Raw genomic sequence first — 27343 nt, 5'->3', positions numbered from 1 at the left:
GGGAGGCAAGGGTAATTTCGTGACGCCGTGATACGGTTTTTTTTTTTTTTGTGCTCTGTGAATCGTGATTTGACAAAAAAACTGTTCCGTGAATCGTGATTGAAGTGTATTCCGTGACGCGTGACATGTACAAGTCCTTGGCTGTGAATCGTGAATAGATAAGAAATAAATTGTGAATGTCTAAAGTTGAGTTCGTAGCTGAATTTCACTGCATTGTGATCAGATTTTTTCCGTGACCTTAGTGAATTTAACGCTTGAGCCAAGCCGACTGAGAGTAGCGACAAACGAAACATGTTGACAGGTTCAAATAAACCCGTTGATTTCCTGATGGATGTGGACTGTATCCTATATCTCACAAAAGGTACAGTCCTGGAGCAGTTGCAGAAAGTTGGTAGAGTGGTACATCCACTTGTACCAGACAGATACAAAGTTACCGAAACGAACAGAAGTGGCCTCTACCCACATCCAATTGCGGTGACTTTGGGGGACCACAGGAAGCTGCTAGTGTTGGACTACAAGCCTATGAACAAGACAACAAGACTTCTGCAAGTGCGACTCCATTCTCCGGCTGAGGTAAAGATAATCAAGGAACTTGGGGATGCAAGAAACATTGTGTGCCTTAAAGGCATTGCGTACGTTTCGGAGCCAACGAGTATCAATGTCATTTCAATCTGATATCGGGCAATGTAACGCCTCCTGTGGACAAACTGAAGAAAGAACATCTTTAGAATGTTCTAGAAGGGTGGCAAGTATCCACAGAAGGTACAGTGCAGCATGCAGTTACGGGACCGAATGAACGATATCATTAAGAAGCGTACCAGTGAACACCAGAAAGCAAAACATGACACCAAAAAGGTCTTTCTTTCTCAAGATGTGGGCATGATGCAGCATGACAGAATCTATCATCGTAAGTGCCAGCGACACCGAGCGACATTTTTACACAATTGAGTTCACGTCTGATGGAGTTGCAATGCATGGACTAGTAAAGGAGTTGCGTTCTTACCCAGCTGAATGTCTCCAGTGCTATCCATGTGTGTGAATAATGAAACACTGTTTGTGTCATTCAAAGGCAAGAATGAAGCCGAGAAGCAAGGTGAGCTTCTATCAATCGATCTCACATCAAGACAAAGTTCTTTTATCTTACACAATGACGCTGCGTTATGCTCTGAATGTAGAGGAGTTGCAAGTTATTTGGACGGTGTCTTGTTCTGTGATGCGGGAGCTTTCCAGGTCAAGTATCTTCATCAGGATGGCAGTGTTGATGTGATTGCTGGAAACGGCCAAGAGAGTAACGCAGAGGGAAGAGCAGAAAACTCTTCGTTTGGTCAGCCGATGGGAGTTTGCAATAACAATTGCAATGTTTTGTCACTGACCCTCAGACAGGATGCCTCAAAATTCTGACTACAATTACCGGTACAGTCACCTATCTGAAAAACCTTGGCAAATTGTTCCGTGCATTTTCAGTTTATCTGAAACATCAGACGGTTCCACGCCTATCAATAGCTGAAGCTCTGCAAGAAGTCGGTGATCTCAAACGATTGACTCCCAGAAAGCCACAAACGGTGCTGACGGTTCTATCTCGAACCTGTCGCTTAAGTCCGTACAAATGATCTACAATCAACTTAATCGGCTGGATGACAAATTGAAGTCTACCAACAAAGACATCCACGTTGATCCTCATGCTTGTCTGACAACCCAAGTGGAAAATCTGCACGCTGTTGGTCCTTTCAAGGATCAATGCCCCACATCTCTTAACTACTCCCGTAATCTGGGAAACACTGTTTACGAAAGCATCAAAAGGATCACAAGCTGGGCAGCCTATTTTTTCACTCACCCAACATCCTACTATCCAATTCCAGACAGTTCAATTCCACTGTAAGACATTTCCAAACTTTCGCATCTTGGCAAAACAAGGCACTTAAATTCTGCCCAATTCAAGAGCAGATCATGAGAGAATGGGCAGTTCAGCATGGCAAGTGCGTTCGACAGAGAACTGTGAGGCAAGAAACAACGAAGTTCTAGGCTGGCACTTTACCTTTGAATATGTATCGTCCAGCAGATTCTGCTTACGCAAAGGACAAGATCCACCTTGAACCTCCTGCACAGTATCAGACAGCTGTTCCACCAATCGTCGACGAACAAGAAGAGCAAGAGCAAGAAGTCACCTTCGCTCATCCTGAAGTGTCTGAAGCCCCCGAAATACCAGAAGATGATGTGCAGTATGAAACAGACAGTGGGCCTGACGATGCCGTGGAAAGTGACAACGACGACGATACTCTGACCTTCTTAAGAGCCGTAACAACTCGCAGTGGAAGAGCTGTCCAAGTCCGATATTTCTCTTAACAGGTCTCTTAAAGTAAAACCAGCAAATTAAGATTTCAAATATCACCTTTCCAACAGCTGTAAATTATTGGTAAAGTTAAAGAATCCACTTTTTTGTACAAATTTTGATTATAGCTTCGTGCACATGTTCGAGAATCGTGAAAAGGGAATTTTTTGTTTCGGGATTCGTGAGATCGAAAATTTACTATCGTGACTTCGTGACAAGATCCCCCTTGCCCCCCCTCACTGTTCGCAAGGAACCGAATCTTGGCGGTTTAGGCAGCAAAATTTAGAGAATTCAAACAATAATAATAAAAAAAGGCCCGTCATACAGTTGGCGTTAATCCATGCAACACTGTACACTGCAACCGCGTCTTATGACCATCACCTTACTGAGTTGTATTGCGTTTTTACGGTATTTTTTTCTTTGTTCCGAAGCCAACACGCAATCGGTCTCCTAAAGAAAATGCGACGACAATTTTATGCAAAAAGCTAGGTAGTCGTATTAACGGAGTTCCACTGGATATGATTCTGCAATATTTCGTCAAGCACGGTCAGATTTCTTTTTAATTGTTATTTCTTTTTATTTCTTTTTAATTGTTAGACTTTTTGAAAAAGATTCGGCAAACTGATTTTCATGTTTAATACACTTTGATTATATTTTATCGCTTTTAGCGCATTTTTTTTTAAAGTGATTTTTAAATTAGCTTGATGTAAATACCTTTTTTTTTTTAAGCTTTTATAATGTTGTACATTACTTAATTTAAATCGTGGAGCACCTGGAAACTAGCGAACAGCTAAGTGTGTACTTGTCCACGTTAAATAAAGTATGTCTATGTCATGTCTATGTCTTCGGGCCATTTTCACATCATGGTGGGTAGGAGGGCTGGGGAATTAAAGTGCTCTGCATCAGCAAGTGTAATTGTTCAAATAACAGCGTTATCAGCCGTCCTTTCTTAAGTGTTAAATGGTGACTGGTAGTATCAGTTTTTTATTATATAAACATCAATGAAATACCAGGTGCTCTTTCGCGCGAAAACATCATATCTTCACACGTGAAAATCGTTTTTCTAATTACACCGAGGTATGTTCATAGTTATGTATGATTCGTGTTAACTGTAGAAATAATTTAGGCATACTTGCAGGTATGATGAATCCATAGGGGCTATTAGGCTATTTAAGATTTTGTAAGTTATGGAAGAGCCACTCGAAGGCATCTCTTTCAACTTTGCTGTAATTTTCTGTTTATTCGCTGCTGCATTTTCTGGATGATGCAACACTCGCTCTATCCTAAACAAGATGCCCGCTCCTGATGTTGTGTTTGTATTTATTAAGATTAGTTACAAGATATGTTATAATCGTTTCAGCGGGGAGATAAGAGCATAAGACAAGTTGTCTTCACATGTGAAAAGATCACCGTTGCCTTGATCATCTAGTAAATCGCGCAGTTTCGCAGAGAAAGTCAGATTGATTGGTATTTCATTGCTGTTTATCCCGGCCTGATCGATGGATGAAGCTGATAATCAATAACAATCGATTGATATCCGAAATCGATGACCAATTAATGAACAAAAATTTTGTCTTTTTCGATTGTCAACGATTGTCATCGATTGCCATCGATTATTAACGGTTATTTTCCGGTTATTTCTGCAGAAGGCAAGAGGTCGCCAGACACCTGAGACACGTTATCCTTAGCTGCAAGTGGAACGCAAAGATCGATTACAAATCGGCGGGACATCGAACAAAAGTAAATAAAAAATCGATGGCAATCGATAGCAATTAGAGAACTCGAGCTTGTGATTATCGATTTGGCGATAACAATCGATAGAAATGAACTAATTGTCATTGATTGATGTTGATTGATCGAGTGGATTTCCGATCGTCGATTGTCATCGATTGATCAGGCCGGGTGTTTATACATAGAGCATTACAAGGCCGCTTGAAGATACCAAATTTCTCTTCTCGTGTTGAAAAATATATCAACATTCGAGCAGAAATTTCCTATCTCCGAGCGGCCATGTAATATCCTCAATTTAATGCAATTACTTCAAGAATAATTTTAGAAATAATTCTCAGTTGACACGTTTTAATGAAGTAAAAAACAAAGAATTTTTAAAGACTACTTCTTCGAATAAGTACAACAATCATATGTGCTAACTTTGTAAGGTGTTTAATCCATCATGTACCAATGTGGCACAAATATTCCTTGCCTCTAGTGATAGTCTTGATGAAGTCTTCTCTTCTAGATTTACTCGTTGTGATCAGGCGTTCTTTTTACCACAATGGCGGGAGAAAAGAACACGTGATCACAGGTTGTGTATCTGAGGGATTTCTTAGCTTTGGAGATCAAATGCCATTTATTGCTCTTTGGAGCCCTGCAGAATTGCGGTAGGGCTTGAGAACCCAATCCTTTTTCTATCTTGGACGCTTTAATTTTAAGGCCAGAGCCAAAAATCTCTTCAAGCCCTGAAACTCACGAATATTTAGAGCAAAGAACTACTCACGTAGAAGGAAACTCGAGGCAAAATAAAATTCTTTAGAACATTAAATACACCTTATTTAACGACAAATAAGTACAATAACCAGTCTCTAGTTTTATAAACAACTCTTTTCCTTTCATAGTGCAACGCCATATACCGTTGCGACTGGATAAGGTTTTGATCGGTCTTTGACAGCTTTGTAATGGCTTTCCCATTGTTCCACCAATCAGAAACGAAGTTAATCTGACACGCGACAAAGACATGGTCGCCACGTGATCTTCACATGCAGGTGAACTTGTAGGCTCGTTCGATTGGCCGAGAAATTTGGAAAACTAACAAAGTTTCAAGAAAAAGACAATCAAAACCTCCAGCAAACGCAAAGGCGCTATAAACATTCCACTGAATATATATAATTAAATAATTACTAAAAGTTCTCTTTTAACTGTCCTTCAGAATATGCAATGCTATTTGGATTTATAATATCTTTAAGTAAGTAAAACAACATACAGATTACCAGTTCTCTATTTCCACAACAAAAATAAATAAATGTTGCGTTAAACAATACAATGTTCACGCTAAAGGTAACATACTAAAATTGGTTTGTACATAAACGATCATCGCTGAGATTGACTCACTTTAGATTTCAAACGCTGTTATTTCACCTCAAGTGAAAACTAATTCTAAACTTTTTGAAAACGTCAGACTTCATTTGAGCTAGTTTAACAACACACGTTTAGGTGGTGTGAACAGAATGTGACAAGTGAAAACCAGTCCAGGTAGATCAGCCTAATCATGATAATTAGGTTCCATTTATTATGATAATTTAATTGTTGCGTTAATTATGCTAGGGTACTCGATTTACTCAACTCATCAATACGCTAGTTTGGACACTCAGTAAATCAAACGCAAACTATTTAACGGAAACTTCTTTCACTTGGGGTTAATGTCTGGTAAGTTTATAAGCACTTACGCCAGTGCAAAAGTTGTGCTTTCTGGTTTTCTGTCACTAAAACATGTTTAGCTGGAAGAACAAATGTCCACTGTTTTTTTTAATCCAGCTGCACTCTACACAAAAATTAATGTCACTTGGAAGTGTCATGTTACGGACTTTGTTAGTCTCCGCGGTGAACTCTGCAAGATCCGAAAGTTAAATACAGTGTCCGAAAAATAAAAAATTCAAACTTTCCTTGATTTGGGGGGTGAAAAAGAACTATTCTGTCATGTCCCCACAGCAGCTCGTCAAAATGACTGAGTCAAAACTACTTTGGACAAATGGGCTTTATAACAACAGGAAGAGTCATTCTGAACGAACCCATGAAGCTTGAAGTCTCGACTCGAGGTTTTTTTTTAATGGTCCAAATAATCCTTTGACCTCTAAACAACATCTCTGAGCCAGGGATGTTCTATACACTGTACAGCGGTTGCCCTTTTATCGGTGTTAAAGTCTAACATTGGGAGCAGGAACGCTGAAAACTCCATGGCGTCTTTCTCAGGCCATTCGTACTTCTCACGTAGGACATCGTACAATCCCCTTGAGAAAAAAAGAAAATAAGATCAGCAATTACTTTGACAGCTAGAGCGGTTACTTTCACGTTAGAGCGGTTTTCAATTGAGTGTCGAAAGCAATCAGGCAATTACTTTGGTTTCGATTTTACTGCAGATTGAGCTTGGCTGAGTAGTCTAATTGCTAATTAATTGGTTTGGATTGGGTTTTACGACACTTGATTGAAAACCTTTCTATTCTGCCAAGTAATTAGAAGTGTTCATATCATATCACACAAGAATTCACAATAATACGTCTGTCACGGTACTTACCAGGGTCGTAACTTCGAAATGTGCTTGAGTTCCCCTGTTGTAATAGAGCGCAAATAATCAGTTACCTTTTTAAACAATAACAAAAGAAAACACCTTCAGCATGGTAAGGTACTTGTCCTAACATGTGTCGTAGATTTGGGGTCTGAGGGGGGGAGGGGATTGGAGGTCATAGGGCTGAAGATTTTCTCCCCACACTCCACCCCTTTTATTGTAGAAAGACGACACCCAACTTGACTTTGCCTTCCCCTCCCCCCTGTCCTTTCTCTTTTTATTGACTAGGAGTGTATCAGCTTCTGCCAGCAAAGAATACTGCGAAAACAGATGTGGTGCATCACGTCTGGTGTAGAACCAACCTTTCTTGTTGAAAAAGTCTCTGGAATATTTGCCAGAAAGAGCAATATGCCTCGGAATCTTCCCAAGAAGTTCAATGACATGAGCTAGATGATCTGTGAAAGAACAAAACAGTCCATCAATTTATCATACTAATTTATAAATATACTATTCATGTATTAATTGACTACTATGTTTACCGTGAAGGTAAGACAATGAGTAACAATAATACCTTCATCTCTTGAATAATCTTCTCCAGAGTGGGGCTCGAAAAGAAAATCCCCAGTAGCCAGTTCAAATGCCTACAATACAAAACAAAAACATGGAAAAGTCTGCATATGAGCCAAGTAGCCATCAGGCCGGCACTTATCTCCAGTTTCAGTAGCATGAAGCAACTGGAGTATTTCCACTCCTCCCTGGATGGGGTGCTAGTCCATCACAGGGCTAACGCAGCATTAAATGTGCCAGTACCTATCTATACAACCGAGTGGAGAGAGGCACTGTGAGAGAAAGGTGTGTTGCCCAAGAACACAACACAATGACCCTGCCCAGGGTTCAAACACAGACCGTTTGATTTCTGGTTCAGTGCACTAACCGTGAGGCGACTGTACCTGCACACACACAACACCGTACTATGAGTTAATGTGCCATTTTTTCTTAAGTTTGTCACCCTCCATGTATCACACACACATGCAGGGCATGTAAAGGGGAAGCTGTTAGATAATTGTAGCACCTATCATTTACTATAGGCCTATGACAATAGGTTTACCATAATTAAAAAGACACAGATTGTACTCTAACGTTAGCAGATCACTGTTTCTCACCATACAGGCTGTACTCCACATATCAGCTGGCGGACCATAACCTGCTCCAATTAAAACTTCAAGGCTGCGATACTGTCTTGTTTGAATCTCTTCTGTAAAGTGATGATGCTGACAAAAGGTCAAATGACAAACAGTAAAAAAACTTATCAAAAATAACGTAATGGTCTGTACAAATTCAACTAATAACTGACAATTAATTTTTAAACTGAATTAATTTGACAGTGTACATTCTATATAAGTCTATATCTTCCTGCTGTTCTGGATCAAGATTTAATTTTGGTTTGAAAACTTGCACTGGAATCATGAAAACAGCAAACACCACTTAAAGGTTTGGTATGAAATCAGTCTTCTGACAGAACGGAAGGGAAACACATGCATTACATGTAGTTTTTGTCACCCAGGCCAACAAGTTGTCATGTGAGCCACACTGGTTCTACGACAATCAAAGTGTCTCTTTATGTAAACAAGAAATAAAATCAAACACTGCAAAATTTCACAAGACCGTACAATTTTTTCATCTGAATTCTCTTTCTCAACACTCACCACCCAACAAGCATTTCCAAGGTCAGCAATTTTCACTCTTATGGAGTCATCATCTTGATCAGGTTCTACAGAACCTTCTTCTAGACAACTTTCTTCAATGCAGGTTTCTTCAGATGCAGCTGGAAGGCAATATAAGAGGTCAAATGCTTTAGAGGCCTTCTAAATTGAGTGTCAAAAGTAATCAGGCAATTACTTTAGTTTTGGTTTTGGTTTTGGTTTCACCATGGTTTGAGATTGACTGAGTAGTCCAGCTAAGTAATTGGTTTGGTTTTGGTTTTCCGACACTCAATTACACTACAGTCACTAAAATTACACTCTATCATCCACAAATTAAAGCACTCGCGCCCTTTAAATGCCTTTAACTTTGTTTTTGTTCTTGTTGTTGCAAACATGATTAATATATCTTTGATGTTTTTTCCTAATTACTTCCTATGCAAAAATGTCAAAGGAAATTTGTTTCAAAGCTTTGGGCCCACATTGGTGGACATGAGAGTTCAATCTTAATTTTTTGAAACCTCAGATTTTGCCAAATTTCAAGGGTGTAAAAGCAATACGGACACGTTGTATGAAGTACACTTATCGGGATGACCCACCACCCATCAAAAAAGAAAAAGAAAAAGAAAAAGAAAACAAGATATGCACATTATTTTACATCTAGCTTTCTCTTGAATACCTTTCTGTTCCGGTAATGACTCCATGTCAACACTCTTGCTGTCCTGTGCTTCACCATTGCACAGTAGTCCATCTACAAATCACACAATCACACAACATTAGCAGTCCTACAATGGACTAGCAAAGGAGTGGCCACAACAAAAAACCTATGATGCCCCGGCATTCCGCAGGGTATGGTTAAAAACACTGGCCTAACAAGCCACACGTGGTTGTAAAGATATTTTTAATTGGAACTGTGTTCAAGTCATACTTGTATCGGCAAAGAAAATTTAGTTGCTCCAACCACAGTAGTAGTAGCAATCATGCCTAGTCATCATACCACTTGGTTCACTTCAGCAGCACATCTGGCCAACATTGGTCGAGCCGGTCTGTATGTCATTAACACTCGGTCAAGCCAAAACAACCCATAGGAGGTCAAAGGAGCTTGGTATGCCACTGAAGCATACCACAAGGGTAAGTTCAGTTCTTTGCTGTACCCAAGTTTGGCTGAAAATCTTGTGATACAGTGAAACCTGTATTAAGTGGACCCCATATTAAGTGGACCTGCCTCTATTAAGTGGACACAAGAACTCTTGAGTCCCTAAATTTTCTTCCCACATTTACCGTAAAATAAACCTACATTCAGTGGACATCTCTATTAAGCAGACACCGACACCAGTATTAAGTCATTTTGTTGCACAAAATCCTGCAATAAGTGGACACTTCAAGGGATTTTTACTTCTAAAAGCTTAGCTCTGAGACTCCTTTAACATTGTTTAGCAATGTTGTTTTAAACCTAAGTAGATTATTCCAGATTGATGCATTGACTGACTGGACATTGTGCTATGAGCAGTATTTGATCTTACACTGTGTTACACTGTGTTACAGAAGGGTTAATAATGAACTATTATGGCACAACACAGTAGGACCTGTTTAGAGCAGACACCCTGTATTAAGCAGACACAAGTGAGTGTCCTAAGGGTGTCCGCTTGATGCAGGTTTCACTGTATCAGGTTAGTGACTGACCTTTCAGGAAACCAGGTCAGTATCTAGAGATTACGCTCTTGACTAGACAATTTTGAATGTGGGTATAATAAAAAGAATATTTAAGGGTTGGCTTTACCTGTTTCATTCTGTTCTTCCGTCACTGACATATCGTCACCAGAGACAACACATTTCTCTTGTAGAGTCTGACTACTAAGTTCCTCAGAAAATTCTACAGACTCACTATCAACGTGATTTTCCACAGTCTTTTCTGGCAATGGATTTGTTTCAAGTCCACTAGCATTTTGTTCACAAACTTTGGAATTGTCCACACAATTTTCTGTGTTATTGCTACAACATTCTTCACTGTCCTTTTCCAAAGCTTCCTCATTTTCTTCCAGCATCCCTTGCTCAATTTCATCCTGTTGTTGCTGCTGCTTTTCAATTTGCTTCTTCAATTTTTTCTTCATTTTCTTTTTCTTGTTCTTTGATATCTTTGTTGATGTGCATTGCTGCAAATTAAAATATTTTTGCAGCAAGAGGTGATAGAACCATAAGCCTGATGGAACAGAAATAAGCCATTCTTTGCATCGTTAATGCAACCCTCATTTGAAAGATGTCCATTTCACAAGAGCCAAAAAATTTACCCTGATCAAAATAACTCTTCAGAGAGAGCCCCTGCTTGGTATTTCACTCTAAATTTTCACAAGTAAAAACATCCCATCAAGACACTAGATCGATATCAGTATAGTTACATACCATCTTAAAATTTAATCACAGACATCTTTAGTGGAAGGTACAACTAAATAAATTGAGTCTATCTAGACATAGATCTGTTAATTTAATCGTGATGGCTGCAAAACCATAAACACTTAATATGCAGGTTACATTTATAGCCTTCATTCTTCACTTTTTCTAACCATGTTACTACACATAAAACTAACGAAGCTTTGACTATTCACATACCTGCATTACTGAAGGAGGAGCAGTACTAACTGAAAGAAAAAAAGAATGCAAAACGTGAAATTTAACATATTTAGATGATTTAACTAATTCTCTCAGTAGTACAGATTCAATATGTAATGCCCTGTTCAGACGTCATGCTTCTGCCGTGCTGAACTTAATTACAATTAAGTTTGACTGTAGCATGGCACAAACACAACTCTGATTCACATGTTGTGCCAGAGTCGTAACAAATTCTGTCTGATGTACTGAAAACACATAATAATTCTCCTCATAACCCACTGTGGAAATGAAATCTCTCCAATATAAATTAAAATATAATTTGTGAATTTTGTTTGGCATAGCAGAAGTACAACATTTGAATCACTGCTGTGCCATAGTCATGTAGCACGGTAGAGGTTGTCTAACTTAATTGCTTGCCAAACTTAACTCAAAAGATTGATTCAGATGCCATGCTTCTACCAAACTTAATTCCTGATTTTAGTTTGGCATGGCAGAGGCACAACATCTAAACTGGCCCTAACTTCTAACAATGTCCAAACACTACCAAGCGGACAGGTGATGAGAATACAGTTAATCATCATCAAGGCAATGAAACACCAAATTCTCATGTCCATTACTGAAAAAAGTGTATGCAAACAAGTAAGGAGAAATAATATCTCGAAACTTACTTAAGGCTGGGGAGTAAAGTCCCGAAGCTCTGGCTGCTGCAGCTTCTGCTGCCAGTTGTTGAACATGCTTCTCATTCACGCAAAGTAAAATATTCTCAGGTTTGATATCAGTGTGAATAATTTTACACTTGGAGTGCAAGTAGTCGAGGCCTTGTAATGTCTGAATAAAGACCACAGTTGAAGATATCACCACATGAAAATTTATTGAGACCAACCAAATGTAATCTAATTTAAAGTAAGCTTTTTAATAGAATGTAATGTTAGAAATAAACAAAACAAAGCCAGTGGTAATCTGTCATCAGTGTCAGCCCAGGAGTTTGGGTTTATGAAAGGGTATATCGGGGCTGGGGGGGGGGGAGGGGGGGGTGTAAAGGTTAAAACTGCATATGAACCAAGTGGCCCATCAGGCCGGAGCTTATCCTGGATTCTGTAGCATGAAGTAACTAGGAGTATTTCTACTCCTCCTGGATGGGATGCTGTTCCATTGCAGGGTTACCCCCGGCATTGAATTCCCCCATACCCATTTATACACCTGGGTGGAAAGGGCCACTGTGAAAGTAATGTGTCTTGCTTACGAACATGACACAATGTCTCTGGCCAGGGCTCAAACCTGAACGGCTTGATCCAGATATGAGCGCACTAACCATGAAGCACCTAGGAATAGAAAGTAGAAGTAGAAAGAAGTAGAAGTAGAAAGAAATTCAAACTTACCTGTTTTATGATACTCTTGACTTGCAATATTGGTATTCCTTTGTAACTGGACTTTATTATTAATTTTAACAAGTTATGACCTAACACTTCAAAAACCATACATATATCTGTGAAGCAAGAGTCAAGGAAATAAGGCATTTAAAAAAGACTTGGTTTTAGAAAAAATATATATTTAAAACAATTCCTTCTATTAGAGAATGGGGTCTGATCAGGTGACCTGCCCTGCCATAACGGATACGTGAACCATTTATTCCTACAATTTTGAAATCATCCGTTAGCTGGACAACATGTTTATATCCAGTGTGATTTGCATCTGCTGTGTGCACCTAAAAGATATCAAGGGCATGTGTTTAGATATTACATGAAGTAAAAAGGGAAAAATACACAATGAGAGATGTTACTATCTTAAACCAAAAAAAGAATTATTATAAGTAAAAACAAATTCTTACAGTTCTTAGAAGTTTCATTTCATCTATAGCAGTTTCTGTATAATGAGATGCGCTTTTAACAATCTTCAGTGCTACAAACCGACGATCTCTGGAAATAAAAAAAGAAAATTATGTCACTACATTGTAGGGACATCATGAATGAACTGATAACCAGAATATTTTCAAAATATGATTCTGCAGTATATTTTGCATAGTGACCCAGTAAATGTGTTTTTGCTTTGTGAGTTAGGTTGTTGTGATCTCAGTTGCGTAGCTCTCCACATCCTTGCAAACTGAGACTTCCTTTGAGTAATCGAGTTGGCTGCAGAGACATCTATGCCAACTCTCCTGAATTATTCAAGAGTCTCCTGGACACAGACTGAATCTCTGGAACACTTGATGCATTTTTGTGACTGAATTGGAGGAACTTTAATTTCAACAGAGTGTTTTTTTAGGGTCGATAAGCTAAAATTGGCGATCTCCCAGACTTCAATTTTGCTAGGTTGGCATCTCTGCAAAGATAAAGGACTCATTTCCAGTTAGGAAGTGAGATCTACCTTCACTGAGAAAGAAAAAGGTTCCTCCCACAGGAGGAACCTTTTTTCCCACACAAAAACATTTTGCCAACATTAAGCACTGGATTTCAAGAACACCCAGAAGCGAAGCCTATATACCCCAACTACTGATTACAATACTCACTTGAGATCCCATGCCAACCACACAGTTGAAAAGTGTCCCCATCCCAGCTTTCTGATGATGCTGTACCGGTTATTGAACAAGTCACCTAATCGAACAGGATGGTACCCTCCTGAAAGGGAAGAAATTAACAAAGACCATCAACACCCACACACTTTTCTTCACAGTGTGCGTAACTTGATTTCTTTGCATAATCTGAGAAATTCCACCCGACAGAGATCACATGTCTGAGGTACGTTGTAAAAAATTCCATTCCTGATAATGGAGTTCTACGAGGATTTACGTGATGGGGGCTCACCAGTTGAACAAAAATCCCATAAATTGCAATTGGAAACCAAATCAAATGTAGCAATTTACCAAAAAAAATCTGTTTGACAGAAATTGTGTTTTTGAAACAATTTTTCGAGGTAACTAGTCCTACCATTTCAATTGGTACAAACTGTCATTAAATTCTATGGCTTTTAGTCTATTTTTCTCTTTATTTTCCAGTTTTTCATCATGGGAGAATAATGTTTGACCAAGTTAAGTACAACTGAGGGAGTAACTGCACAGTCAAATAATTTCAAAATCAAGGAGCAAGTAGTGCAAGCGTGACTTGAGATCACTAGCACAATAACTGAGTCCCTAAATTTCCATATGTTTCAAAGTCTAAAGAGAACATTAATTAGGAAGCCATGAAAGTGCACACAATTGATATGCAAATACACAAACATTTGTTATAGGATACCTGTAATATGAGCGCACACCAATCACATGATAAACAGGAGCAAGGAAACCAATCAATGATCGAGAATTTTGTTATACACTGTAGATAGGATTAAGCTAATTACATCATGAGCACAGATTTTTTAATTCTAAACTCAGATATCCCTCTCACTGGAGAAGAGTTATGTATGCACAATGGTAGATCTGTCTTTGCCAGCTGTAAACTGTTGAGGACACTATATAATTATGTAAATTATGTGCTAGAAGAATTTTTCTGGCCTTTGGCTGACAGGTGTCGGGAAATGCAACTCCTACATCGGTGCAGGAGTATCAGCTCCCACAGTGTGTGGCTCCAAATTTTTCATATTAGGTGTTATGTTAAATTTTTAAGCAAAACACATTCTTTTAAGCCAATAATTGTGCCCCATCCAAAATGCATCATAATTTCAAATAATACTCATGGAAATTTTTGTCCCTTTTAAATTGCTACAGTTTGTTACATTTTGATTTCAATTCACCAAGAAAGTCAAGGTGTTTAATAAACAAATGACAACTTAACAGTCACTTTCCATAATGATGATGGAAATGTGGTTCCCTTTCCACTCAATGCAAATTTCTCGCCTTGCATAAATGCAAAAACTATATTTCTGTTTGGTGTGTTTGATACGCATTAAGCACTATAAATGGTAAAATTATTTGGAATGCATCCCTTCAACTTTTGACTACAGGATTTCCTGTTTCTGTATGTAAAGATCAATTTTCAAAACATAAAGCTCTTGAGCTTCAGAATCAAAACAAAAACAATAAAAACATACTAGTCTTCCAAAAAGATACAAAAGGGAGGTAGCGCAATAAGTTTCTCTTTTAAGCATTCCAATTTTTTTTCTACCACAATGACTCTGTGAGAAACAAAGCGCTATGTTTGTAGCAACATACAACTGCACATTGTTACGAAAGAAAGGTTACTGAAGGTGAACATCATCTGGACAAAAATTTCCATAGGTTTGCTTTAATTTAAGACCCTCAATCAAGCGATTACGAGAAAGTTCATAAAGCAAATGAAAAAAAACCTCCATTGTGCTTTAAAATTATTGTTTGATACAGAGCATAGACTTAATTGTTGTCACATTTTCACTTCAAACAAAGCCATTTGTTGCCGCGTTGAATATTTCTTTTACAAAATACTCATGCAGTAAACAGAGTCACCTTCAAAACACTCTAGAAACGCTTTGACAATCGTATCGCTTATTGACTGCAAGATCTGGCATTATTACCGATATTTACCGTGTGCAAGTCCAACTCGATTCATCAGTTGAAGTTTGTATACATGTACATTAGAAAAATCGCAAAACAAATTCCTTTATCGCTTATCTTTTCGTGAAAAACTTCCATATTTCCTGACAATACTAATCGGCCGCACTATTTCAAAGGACGAAACTAAGAAGATCAATTTCAAACCCTCTCAATACGTGTTGAGCTTTCGGGCAGCATAATTTTCCAGTTTTGAACACGCTACAGACAGATTAATTTTATATGAGCTTGTCAATTTAGACACATCTTTAGGTGCATTGTCAACGAAATTTTCAGCTAGATTCACAGTAACGAAGTAATGAAGAATAAACTTCTCCGAGTCTCAGCAGGAATATGCATAATTTAGCCTGGTGTAGATCGCTGTTCTTGTGTATAAAATACGAAAGGAATTGTAAAACCACTTCAAACCGACACTCGCTACAATCGCCAACGTACCTTTGCAGTAATCTCCTGGCTCCTCTTGTTCCTCTTCGTCGGAGTTTTCGTCCACTTCATAATCTTCATCGTTGAAACTAGACACACTCCCGCTAGACATAATACAAAACAGAAAACATTCATCAACATTTAGCCTGTAAAAAAATTAACCATGAGTTCTCTTTACCTTTTCGGCTTGGTCTTGCTGTCTTCTGGCCTCATGCGTGCCTTTGGTGCTTTGTACCTCTTTTTCTTCGCTTGTATTGCAAGAACTGAAACGAGTCACAGTAAATCAGTGAGTAATATATCCCGTTGTAGAGCTTAGGAAAGGGCATGTTAGTTTATCTAACCTTTCCGTTGCATTTTGGAGTTCATTATACCGTTTTTCGTTGCCTCTGATAAGCTTGTTGAAAAGTTGACTATTTTTTTGGCGCGCATGTCAGCGCACAGGGATCGCGGGCTCGACAGCTTAATGCGTGAGCAAAAAAAAACAACAACTTCCATTTTTCGGCTAAGATTGCTTTCTAAAAACAGTTCATCGTAGACCTATTTTTAACGGTCTTTCTTTTTCAATGGACTAAATTTCACTCATGATTCCTGCTTTTCAAAAATGATTTTTAGTATCAGACTAAAATAGATCCCATGGAAATGTAGTCGCTGCAGTCGACAAATCATGAAAAAAAAATTTTTTTTGATCGCCAAAAAATTAAAAAGTATAAAATTAAAAAAAAAGGAAGCTGGAGTGAAATCTACTATGGAATTGTAAGATACCTTAAGAAGTGAAAAAATATATCCTAGTATCCTACTAATATCATGCTCAGAGAACGAGAAAATATTTTATTTTTGAGCGACACGTTTCAATTGTTGAATTCACAGATTCAGTTTCCTGCGGCAATATATTAAAATGTTTATTAAGGCCACCACTCATGCTGATATCAAGTGGTGTGTCAAATCGCTAATATTGTAGTTCGGGTTTTACCAGAGGGGGGTAAATGAAGGTGTCAAATTTGCATTTTCGTAGTAGCATAGATATCGAAATCTTCACTTCAGTCAAGATTCTTCTTGGCAAAACCCGAAGCCCCTGCCATGGTTTTCTGGCTAAACGAAGGGTCACAAGGATCTACCGAGGTGTAATAGATGTTATCAAGCAACCTTGATGAATATCAATTGTGCTCCTCTAACATGGGGTCAAAACAGTAACAATCCGCGACGGGAGCAGGTATTATAATTTATTCAGGGAACTTAAAAACAACACAAGAAAAACAGTGATACCATTAAAATGCGCAGCTTGGCCTTGAAGAAATTTTGAGTTATGTTGATTTATTTTTTCATGTAAGGAACAACCAATGATGGCTGATCATCTCGATTAAGAGAGGTTACAGTGAATAGTAATCAATTGATATCAATCAACTGATCGATTAAACGTTCACCAAGTTCACGAAAGGCAAATTACTGAATTTATCGGACTAAGTGATTAAACACTAAGTTCTCCACAAGATTTCAAGGTCACGTAATCTGTCGTCCCAAACACGCTTGGATATCCCTGAAAAGCCACTAAAATGCTCAGGAGTAAAATCGGATAAGAAGTTGTCGATAACACGTCCATTAATTGGATTAAATTTACCGGCCAGATCACGCGATGTCAGGAGCCCATGATGGTGATGGGCTCCTGGCGATGTGAAGAACACTTGATCGTGAATAAGAAATACTCGACAGCATTTTGGCAATCGTGTTAAGTTGAAGAGCTGCAAATCTCGAACAATTTCCCTATGGTGTTACTAAAACAAGATTCACTCAACTATGTAAGACAATATCAGTGTTCGAATTGAATGTTTCGATAAAAAACGGTCTTGACTTTTCTGACCTCAGTTCTCTCGTTACACAAAGTAAACTTCAGAACGATTTACAGATAACTTTGGACCTAGAAAATTTAACGATAATTACAACTCGCGAGATAAATCAATGCATGCATGAGCTCGACTGAAAATATGTCAAAATATCAGTGCGTCTGATCTTGGTTTTGGTAATTAGTCTAAATGTTTCAAAATTGACGCAGAACTTGATCTTGTCAGGATTACACACAAAGGCAAACTCATCTGTACCCGTAACACTAACGAAATACAGCTAATCAAAGGTAACCTCTACTTGTAAAAACCCTTTTAAAGATCTGTTTTGTAAAGAAGTGTGTATTGTAACTCAACGACTAATACCGAGAAGACTGGTAACACTACTAAATTATAGATTCGAAACATTTAAGTTATTCAACCGTTTCGGTATGGAACATTTGTTGTTGCGGAAGAATTTTTTGTCAAACTCACTCGTAAAGCGAGTTTAGAGGAACTCTATATCATGACGGATTAGAAAAAAAATAACTTTAACTTTCCAAATCAAAATAATGATTTGTTCCGGGCCTCGACCAACTTATTTTCTGTCCTCACGCTTGGCTAGGCTGTTCAGTAAACAGACAAAATATCTAAAAACATCGTAGCCATCTCGTATCTCACCTTTTCTCCGACGGAATAGCACCGAAAACCTGTTATTTCGCGAAGCAAACAGCCTCTAGTATGGCATCTTCTGTAAGTTTTGATCCTAAAAAGCTCGAATTCTCCGAATACCAGATGAATGGACTTGAATGGATCCTGCGGTCAGTAAAGTTGATTGCCGCGCTGTTGCAGATTAGAGCGCTATCGAAGTTTGTTTTTGTTTGAAATGCGCTCTGATTGACTCCACAAACAAAAGTTCCACAATGACCTCTGTTTCACCCGAATGACGTTTGACATTCGCATCAGAGAAATTCTGACAGCTCAAGTGTATACAAAAGCTGTAATGAATGAAACACACCAGTGGGCGACAGATAAGAAGGATACAGAGAAACAATATTAACCTCTCAGCGATCTTCCACAATAATTTTTTTTAAAAATTACATTATCGACAAAAACGCGCGTCTTTGATCAGTAGAATCATATTTGTCCAACCCTATATACACGTATGACTGGATGACCTATAACTGATAAAAAATAATACATAAATAATTCTCAGCGCAAACTGTAGAGCAAGTGGAAGCCTGTGTTTTAGTTTGTTTAGTTTTGTATTTTTGTAGTTAAAAGTTTTATTTTTCTTTGTGGTCGTTTCTGACGTCATTGCTACCCGGTTTCCGTATGAGTCTCTTTTTTTATATCAATTTTACCCCGATTTCGGAAATGGAGTAATTTGTCCAAGGAACTGAAACAAAACCTCGACACATCCGGTAATCTATAAATGCTGGCGAGCGAGCAAACGAACAAATAAACAAACGAATGAACGAAGTAATTGAAGCACCGACGAACGAACGAACGAACGAACAAAGTGAGGGAATTATGAACGAACGAACGAATGAACGAACGAACGAACGAACGACCGACCGAAGTGAAGAAAGTACGAACGAACGAACGAACGAACGAAGAGCGAACGAACACCTTAGGTGGCCGTATTGAAGACATCATAATTAACTTCACAAGTCAAAATCATGCCATTATCACCAATTTACGTCCTGCAAACAAGGAAAGGAAGGAAAATGAGGGGTTGTGGTTAGTTAATTAGCCAAATAACGAAATGAGCTTGCACGAAATGGCAAATAAATCTATACAAACTAACTTGAAGGAAGTACTTTCTGGTACTAAAATGAAACGAACAACGGAAGTTTTAAATGAAATAAGAAATGTAACAAAAATACATCCAGCTTAAAATTTAAGGTGGTGCTGCCTCCCCCCCTTCCCCCACCCCCTAAGTCTCTTTCGTGAATTGAGAGGCAAAGGGAATTTTAAAAAATTGTCGCAATTTTGTCGGCCTGAAAGTCGCTGATTCATGTTAGAATATTGATCTATCGAACGTGGCCTATTGCTACGCGTTATCAAGTATCAGACTCCTTGTTTTCACAGGTGTAACTGGAGGGCGTTTTCACTGGAAAGGACGATTTACTGCGGTACAAATTTACTCATGATTCTGGGGCGTGCAAAATAATCATAACTTCATTGGTACATGTATCTGTTAAGCCAACTGGCGCGTTGTCAGCTGTCAATGACGAAAAATACATGGAATGCGCATTGTAACAAACGTGATAACTTTTAATTTCCTATACATTCTATATATACGTGAATAAATCTCTACCTTGTCTCGGTAAAAAAAAAAAACATAGTTGTCGTCAACAAAATCATGTCGTTCCGTAGCCTCAACGACCAATTGCTGAAGTCATAAGGTACAAAATATAACGAAAAAAGTGCAAGCGTTATACAACAATGTGCATAAAATATACAATTTAACGCATGGTCACTGTGAGAATATTTGTCGTATCGCACGTGTCAAAGAAACGAAATATTTGAAAATCTTCTTGTTGAAAGCAAAATAAAAACACAAAACTGAAATTAAAAGTCTCAGTCCGGCTGAAAGTCATAGTAAATAATCTTCCCTCTGCGTTACATTACATGTCCACTCCAGTGTTCATCTCTTAATTCAAGTCTTGCCCTTCGTTTCATTTCTTCAGCCGCCGAATCCGTACAATGTGCGCCCTTGTCGTTTCAGAGCGTATACAACGTCCATAGCGGTGACAGTTTTACGTTTGGCGTGTTCGGTGTAGGTTACGGCGTCTCGGATCACGTTCTCTAGGAAGACTTTGAGAACTCCGCGAGTTTCTTCGTAAATGAGGCCTGATATCCTCTTCACACCACCTCTCCTTGCTAAGCGTCTTATAGCTGGCTTGGTAATGCCCTGAATGTTATCGCGCAAGATTTTTCTGTGTCGCTTTGCGCCTCCTTTGCCTAAACCTTTTCCGCCTTTACCGCGTCCAGACATCTTGTCAGCAGCTCGCTTTAATTCTCTCAAAGATTTGGTTTACTCCTCAACGGTTTTGACAGCACGTAGAAACAGGAACTCTGAATATAATTCTTTCCCGCTTTTTTATATCCTTTGTACTGCCACCTCTCGATGTTGCCAAACATGCATTAATCTCATTAGTTTAATTGTTATTATCACCTTTTATTCACCAATCAGCTTACAATATAATACCAATGAATGAGCATTCCTAGTATTCCAGGCCCCGGCTTCGTCTCTAGTTCTGCACCTAATACGATATTGCGAGTTTCATATTTTCGTATGAGAGCTCCATGTGCACTTACTTATTTATCAAATCCCTAAGAGACATTTCTAACAATTTAGATTCGTTTGTGTTGACCTTTTTTTTAACTATAGAGGCAAATTCCAGCGAAACCGATGCGTCCCGTTGTGTCCCGTTGAATTTTCCAGAAGCCATGCCGTGCTTCAGAACCTGTTATTTCATTCCACCCCTGTTTCACGCACGTCTAGGTGTAGTTTAATTGTTTCTGTTGTTCTGTTATTTTCTCGGCCAAGGAGCTTTGTGGCCCCCGTCGCCCCCGCCTTCAACAAGCCCCCTGCCCCGCCCTCACGGCCGAGTCCACGAATACCTTGCACAGCGTCAGAGTATCATATTTTATGCGTTGTCGAACAATGCACACGGCTTGGACGCTAAGCTGCTTGCGCAATAGATATGATGATTGCGCAAGCTTCGAACTTTTTTATAGCACCAGAACGAAATCTTAGGTAATCGAGGTGAAAACCTTTGCTGCAGAAGACCTGCTACGGTAAAGTAATGGAATCATCGGCTGAAAATACAGATTCTAAGATGTCAAAAGCGACCAAGCGTCCCGCAAGCAAGGTGGAAGACGACGATTACGTGAAAAAGCGAGAAAGAAACAACATCGCTGTAAGGAAAAGTCGTATGAAAGCTAAGGAGCGGATCGAGGAAACAAGGCGAAGAGTTGCGGATTTAGCGAAAGAGAACGAAGAATTACGGAACAAGGTTTCTTTGCTACAAAAAGAATTGAACGTTTTAAGATCGCTCTTCGCTAACGGAGGAATCACAGTACCATCAGAAATTAATGTTCAATTTACGAACTCGAACACTGAAAATCAAGCAGTTCTATTGACGGCTGTCACGACATCTTTGGCAAACGGAGCGCTGCAAGAAAATCACTGTTCTGGAAGTGACGCCTTGGAAAACGGAATAACTACGCACGGCATTAAGAAAGAATCATAGCATTCCGTGGACGAAATTTATAAGCAGTGTTTATATTAGTCTAGAATTTATGGTTGGATCGGTCAGATATCCACATTTAGAAAATTACAAACTTGTGCATATTTTAAAAAGGGGGACTCCCGAGCCGAGCATCTATAGCAAACAAAGCCAAGAAGTTGACAAATTCAGATCAAGACGAGTTATGTCAAGAACCTTTGGCTTTGAACTGTAGTCGGTGCGAACACTGTTGGAACTTCTACAAGATCAAGAAACGACTTTTTATCTTGACAGTTACGATCAGTTCCTGTACCATGTCCATACTTTGTGTGATCATGAAGTTGCGGATAATTTGTTTTGCATCTGTGATCTTTTATTTATGGTTAAACGAGTGAAGTTATGAAGTTAGGTTCTGTTGTAGTTTTCATTCATGTAAGGGTTAAAGTTATGTTATCAAAACGTTTGTATAGGTCATCTAAGTTTGCATTTCATAGAAATGTGAATTATACTCTAAAGACTGATTTAAGCTTATAGTTAGTTGAGTTGTTCACCACTTCATAAAATTTAAGAATAAGGACAAATTATATTTCTTAGGACGTACATCATACCTAATTTTTTAGACTGAGGCTTTTTTAAGTTGTATGCTGCAAGTTGATTTGTGTTCATAATTATGCAAGCTCTGTGATGAATCTCACAATAGCCGCTGCTAACTTGAGTGCATAAACATTAAAAATATAATGAAAAATAATAATATATGATACCAAGATTTATTGCAGCGATTATATTTTTTTAAAAAAAACAAGCAGTTCTTGTCTGAGATTAAATGCATTGAAAGTTCCAGCTGTCCGAGTTGCGCAATCTGTACAGTAAAATAACTTATCCTAATACACCCTAGTTATATTTGCACAGTCTGACTCTCGAACAGTATTCAGCCATTTATGCTGAAAAAGCAGGAAAATGTATTTTAATCTTTAAATTTAGCAGATCCTGAGAAATCATGCTATCAGTGCTGATAATTTTTGTGATGAAAATTAGTCTTTTAACCTTTTTATTTCACAGGTCAGTATCCAAACCTCATCTAATTCATCAGTTTTCAGTTGTCATGGTGACATGCTGGGTAGTCTTGAGCACACTAGCTCGTGAAATTCTGTGGTTTGAAAAACCTTCATTGGGTAAGACGACTTACCCTCTCCACCAAGGAAAATAACTGATCTGGGCCATTTCCAAGTCGGCTTTTGTAGTCTTCGTGCTAAACCATTCACATTGGAAATGTTCCACCTCAAGGTTCATTTTCATGTAAATTAAACTCATTTTCACATGAATGGTTTTCCATGAGGACTTGTTTTGAAATAGAGGCACAGAAATGGCCTATTCAAAGCAGGAGGGAGATTGGAGAAGGGCGAGGGAGGGATGGTTTCGAATTTGAGCATGACTATTTTCTGCTGCCATCAATCATCTTTGTAGACCTCTTGGAGATCCACAGTTCATTTCAACTGCTTTGACCCATTTTTTTTCTCCATTACAACAGGTTTAACCCATTTTGCATTTCTAACTTTCAACGTCATCATCATAATGATCGACAGCACTGAAAAAAGAGTCACGTTAACTTTGCTAACATTGTCATAATCAGGTTTTGACGATTCCGGCTAGGATCATTTTGGATCGCAGTCAGACTTAAGTCCACTTGGGAAGTAACCAACCAACTCAACAGACTTTAAAATAACAAGAACGTTCATTTATTGAACGTTCTTAACAGCAGTCAGTTACTTTACAAGTACCTAAACTGTAGCTGTCTACTTTTTTTTTTCAAGTTTGTAACTGGTACTTTGAAAAGTACTTCCATCCAACCTAAGCTGGAATGTTTATTATCACATGCAAAAATAACACATGACAGTAACCTTATAAGAAAAAATATCCATTCTCGACTATCAGAAAACTAATGACACTTACACCTACATCAATCCATAGGCTGATTGTCAATAACTTACTTTACATGCATGTCAATTTTCCATTTCTAGATATTTAGGTCCTTCAAGATTATAATTTGCCAACTGTCTCAAAATTATACCAGCTGAAGAGAAGTTCAACTTACAACTACTGTCTAGTGCCTCTGTAATACATTACTGACTTGCCTTTATGAAGGCAGTTTCATACAGTCATGGAACAAAACCAGTTGTAAGTGGATTCCTTTCTCTGAAGCCAAGGTTGTTAAGCAACAGATTGCACTGCAATGACCCAACAATTATTATTTTGCTTCATCAAGAGCTCAATATACCTTTTTTTGAACAGACTGTAAAAACTGTAAACTTTCCTAATGCTTTACTACAAAACCAGTTTTCCTAATCACTAAAGCCTTCTGACAGCTAAGTGAAAGTATGAGAAAACAACTTTTACTTTAGTTTACTTATTGTACAAGATTCATCACCACCATATTTATCTGCCTCATAATATTCAGCTTCTGACAAAAGTGTATTCCACTGTAACAGTTGGTGGACCAACAATGACTGGGCTAATTTTGTTAAAGTTATCATAATAATGTTATTTTTTTTTCTGTTGGTACATGTAGGTGCTTTAATTGCTCAAAACTTATGCATACAACTGCATGAAAGCACATTATGGTCCAACTTTGATTATCTGACTCTGCGAACTTCCAGTAATTACATGCAATTTTTTACCCCCATGGAATCGAAACAGTTGTAACCTACAACACCATCCATGAACCACTGAGAGCAAAAGTTGAAGCACTGTCAAGCAAAAAACAAGGGAAATTGAATGCCACTTGCAGTGGTCTATATCTACACTGTCTTGTGAATTCCCAGGCAAAAAATGCCAACATATTTACATTGATTTTGTATTTACTAAATATATAAATATTACTTCAATCTGTCTGTTCTATTTACAACTTTTTAAATTCATCTGAAGCATTCTTCCACCATAAGGTCATCGTCGCTCATTCCATTGTCTTCCTTGGAGTTTGGAAGTGAACCCCAGAGCATAATTTGGTTTCCTGTAAACAACAAACCAACAAACAATCATTAGACTGACATAAAATGATTACTTGTCATGGGATTGTACTAAATCTAAGGGTGATTTAATGGTCTATTCTAAAGGAAACAATTTAAAAGACATTTTTACCGTCATAAGTCTCTGGGACTTTAAATTGTCCAAAACTATCAATTTCATAATATGCCTGGGTCTTGACCTTGAATTTGAACCAATCACAATCTAGCATAGAAATCTGGCTCTCTGCTCCACCCCTTGAGGTTGCAAAGACTTTATGTGCAACATCTGACAAGAGCAAATTAGTGTGACTCATAAAGGACAACCAAAAGACATTGGAATTCATGACTTTGTGAAAAAAAAAACTGTTAAAAGTAGCTAAAAGTCTATGTGATGTATAAATTTTGTTAAATTTAGTTGCGAAAAGGGATCTCAACCCCCCTTTGCTAACCTCACCACGGATAAATATACATTTCACGTTCAAAGAAACATTCGTTTTGATATTCAATATTACAGGCACTGAGAAAAGAACAGCCATGCAAAAAGCTAAAAATTAACCTCACTTCCTGATAAGAAGCGAGGGAACGAATAAGGGAACACAAATTTTGTCTTTCGTCACACTACCAAATGAAATATTTGATACAGCTAACCATACTTTGGAGAACAAGCTGAAAAGCCAAAGGGACAAATTTAACCAGTTGTAACACCTTTTGATATTACCAGCAGCTGTTACGTTTTCCACGTGTCTCAAGTTTCGCACTTTTCCGAGCAACATTTCGAAAACTTTGTATCTTTCAAGAGAAATTTAAGAAGTTGCTGATGAATTTCATGTTGTATACCTGTTTGATCTAATCTTTCCACCGGATGAACGGCGCTTGAGTGAAACATCCAGAAGTGGCCATTGTTACAAGAACGAATGCACGACTGGCATGGAAGCGTCACATGATAACCAACGACATTTCCACTGAAAATAAAAACAAGCCGAATATAAGAAAAAGAATTCAGAAGTCAACAGTAAATACGGAATAACTGAGAACTCAAAAAGAATTTAAGCACGCGATGAATTCACAACGCACCATCCAAGACAGGCGACATCTTTGATTCGACATTCACAGTTTTGGGTCGAGTAATCCGTTCCTATCAACTGAATGGAACTGAAAAAGACGCGGAGAGTATTAAAGATGATAAGGAGATGAAATAGGGAAGCAAACGCTGTCCTAAGTAAGGAGGAAATGCATTTCAAACTCACTTTTCAGGAGGCAAGTCGGTCGAGTACAACTCCACTTTCGCGTCGGCTATCAAAAGTGCTCGCATTCCGCGAGCACAAATTCTTCTTTCGCAGTATTTGCACTCTAGTTTGACGACTGTTTTGGTCTGAAACGCTGGGTGTATTCCTCGCGACATTTTGCTGAGAAAACCACCTCTTTCGCTTTCGTTTTGACGTAAAACTTTCCAACACAACCTTGACTCAAAATGGCCGTTCTCTGAGAAAACATCTTCCAGTTATTGGCCAATACTGTCTTCTGATTGGTTGTTGCCTGGTGACGTCCACGCCTTACTTGGCCTTTAAATTTTTTAAACGCAACTGAGCAAGACGTGACATAACTTTTGTAGTACTCCGTGACACAATTTTGGATTGTTCCATCTGCACTCATTTTAGCACTAGGTCTATTAATTTTATGTAGAAAGAATAAAAGTTTCTTAAATCTCAAGCAAAGAACTGTGGTTTTGAATAAAAACCTCGAGTTCTGGACCTTTCTTCGCATAAATACATGTGTTATGTGAATTGTCCTAGTGATCAAGTCACATCACGAATGCTTCACGGCAAATAAGCGATCTTGCTTTTAACCAAAGGTGCCCTTACGCAGTTAAGAATGTTTTGTAAGAATTATAAACGCTAGCACGAAAAGTTATGTTCAAATGTTTACATTTCTTTTAAAATATATTTAAGTTTATATAGAAAGATAAACAGTGAATGAATTGTTTGGCTTATCCTTATAGTGCTTTATAAAAAACATACATATATATAAAATATTCGTAGCAAAATATAAAGATTTAAAGACAGAAGGTAAATGTAACTCGAGTTTCACGCACTCTGAGCGATCGTCAGACCTTAGTGCGTGAAACTCGAGTTACATTTACCTTCTGTCTTTATATCTTTAAAGTTTATATATGAAATATTTTTCACTACTGACGCTATCGTATGTTTGCCGCCGTCGAGAAATAACAAGGATATGCAGTTGCTTTTAGAGGCTCCAAATTGATTGGTACGATATTAGTTAGATTTATATGCTAAATAAATAAATATATAAGTAAATAAATAAATAAATAGATAAATAAATCAATAATACCATAAATTGAAAAAATAATGAAATAAATAAAATAACTGGAAGAGGAAATATTGGATAAGGGAGAGTCTCGGTTCGAAAAA

At 38.1% G+C, this 27343-nt stretch overlaps 5 protein-coding genes across 6 annotated transcripts; 2 read left to right on the top strand and 3 right to left on the bottom strand.

Annotated features, from left to right (window-relative positions):
• The first annotated feature begins 768 nt into the window (after positions 1-768).
• On the top strand, positions 769-3163 carry LOC149096648 (uncharacterized). The gene has a single exon (XM_089281106.1). It carries the CDS (start codon positions 2044-2046, stop codon positions 2341-2343), a length of 300 nt encoding a protein of 99 aa, XP_089137232.1. The 5' UTR covers positions 769-2043; the 3' UTR covers positions 2344-3163.
• Positions 3164-4391: 1228 nt separating this feature from the next.
• On the bottom strand, positions 4392-18607 carry LOC110044780 (SRSF protein kinase 3-like). Of its 2 annotated transcripts, none has more exons than XM_089281104.1 (17): positions 18353-18607; positions 16036-16120; positions 15870-15961; positions 13422-13530; positions 12744-12831; positions 12533-12620; positions 12295-12401; positions 11584-11743; positions 10916-10944; positions 10089-10461; positions 8988-9059; positions 8315-8433; positions 7772-7879; positions 7180-7249; positions 6971-7063; positions 6618-6651; positions 4392-6333 (listed from the first exon to the last, which is right to left on the bottom strand). In XM_089281104.1, exons 2-17 carry the CDS (start codon positions 16068-16070, stop codon positions 6177-6179), a joined length of 1734 nt encoding a protein of 577 aa, XP_089137230.1. In that variant the 5' UTR covers positions 16071-16120; positions 18353-18607; the 3' UTR covers positions 4392-6176. The 2 variants fall into 2 exon arrangements, with proteins under 2 accessions (XP_089137230.1, XP_020606024.2); XM_020750365.2 differs by lacking the exon at positions 18353-18607 and adding an exon at positions 16199-16564.
• Positions 18608-20211: 1604 nt separating this feature from the next.
• Positions 20212-20767, bottom strand: LOC110044829 (histone H4). The gene has a single exon (XM_020750410.2). It carries the CDS (start codon positions 20673-20675, stop codon positions 20364-20366), a length of 312 nt encoding a protein of 103 aa, XP_020606069.1. The 5' UTR covers positions 20676-20767; the 3' UTR covers positions 20212-20363.
• Positions 20768-21398: 631 nt separating this feature from the next.
• Positions 21399-22082, top strand: LOC110044879 (uncharacterized). Its single transcript, XM_020750454.2, has one exon. It carries the CDS (start codon positions 21490-21492, stop codon positions 21934-21936), a length of 447 nt encoding a protein of 148 aa, XP_020606113.1. The 5' UTR covers positions 21399-21489; the 3' UTR covers positions 21937-22082.
• A 2455-nt stretch (positions 22083-24537) lies between these two features.
• Positions 24538-26392, bottom strand: LOC110044878 (protein FAM72A-like). Its single transcript, XM_020750453.2, has 4 exons — positions 26162-26392; positions 25989-26066; positions 25752-25876; positions 24538-24919 (listed from the first exon to the last, which is right to left on the bottom strand). Exons 1-4 carry the CDS (start codon positions 26314-26316, stop codon positions 24825-24827), a joined length of 453 nt encoding a protein of 150 aa, XP_020606112.2. The 5' UTR covers positions 26317-26392; the 3' UTR covers positions 24538-24824.
• Between the last annotated feature and the right edge of the window lie 951 nt (positions 26393-27343).

Source organism: Orbicella faveolata, unplaced genomic scaffold, assembly GCF_042242905.1.
Source record: "Orbicella faveolata isolate gen_17 unplaced genomic scaffold, um_ofav_v1 contig_48, whole genome shotgun sequence".
In the NCBI taxonomy this organism is placed as follows: Eukaryota; Metazoa; Cnidaria; class Anthozoa; order Scleractinia; family Merulinidae; genus Orbicella; species Orbicella faveolata.
Note: the sequence above shows the minus strand (reverse complement) of the source record. Positions and strands in the feature narration are given on the sequence as shown.

What these genes read in the sequence shown, in the direction of transcription:
- LOC149096648 (XM_089281106.1), top strand. Translation starts at nt 2,044, where the DNA reads ATGTATCGTCCAGCAGATTCTGCTTACGCAAAGGACAAGATCCACCTT.
- LOC110044780 (XM_020750365.2), bottom strand. Translation starts at nt 16,352, where the DNA reads ATGGAAGTTGTTGTTTTTTTTTGCTCACGCATTAAGCTGTCGAGCCCG. An exon ending in CTCCAAAATGCAACGGAAAG is followed by an intron (nt 16,121 to 16,198) that starts GTTAGATAAACT and finishes GACTCGTTTCAG; the next exon opens with TTCTTGCAATACAAGCGAAG. An exon ending in GCCAGGAGATTACTGCAAAG is followed by an intron (nt 13,531 to 15,869) that starts GTACGTTGGCGA and finishes CTTCCCTTTCAG; the next exon opens with GAGGGTACCATCCTGTTCGA.
- LOC110044829 (XM_020750410.2), bottom strand. Translation starts at nt 20,675, where the DNA reads ATGTCTGGACGCGGTAAAGGCGGAAAAGGTTTAGGCAAAGGAGGCGCA.
- LOC110044879 (XM_020750454.2), top strand. Translation starts at nt 21,490, where the DNA reads ATGGAATCATCGGCTGAAAATACAGATTCTAAGATGTCAAAAGCGACC.
- LOC110044878 (XM_020750453.2), bottom strand. Translation starts at nt 26,316, where the DNA reads ATGTCGCGAGGAATACACCCAGCGTTTCAGACCAAAACAGTCGTCAAA. An exon ending in GATGTCGCCTGTCTTGGATG is followed by an intron (nt 25,877 to 25,988) that starts GTGCGTTGTGAA and finishes TTTTATTTTCAG; the next exon opens with TGGAAATGTCGTTGGTTATC. An exon ending in GGAAAGATTAGATCAAACAG is followed by an intron (nt 24,920 to 25,751) that starts GTATACAACATG and finishes TGTTGTTTACAG; the next exon opens with GAAACCAAATTATGCTCTGG.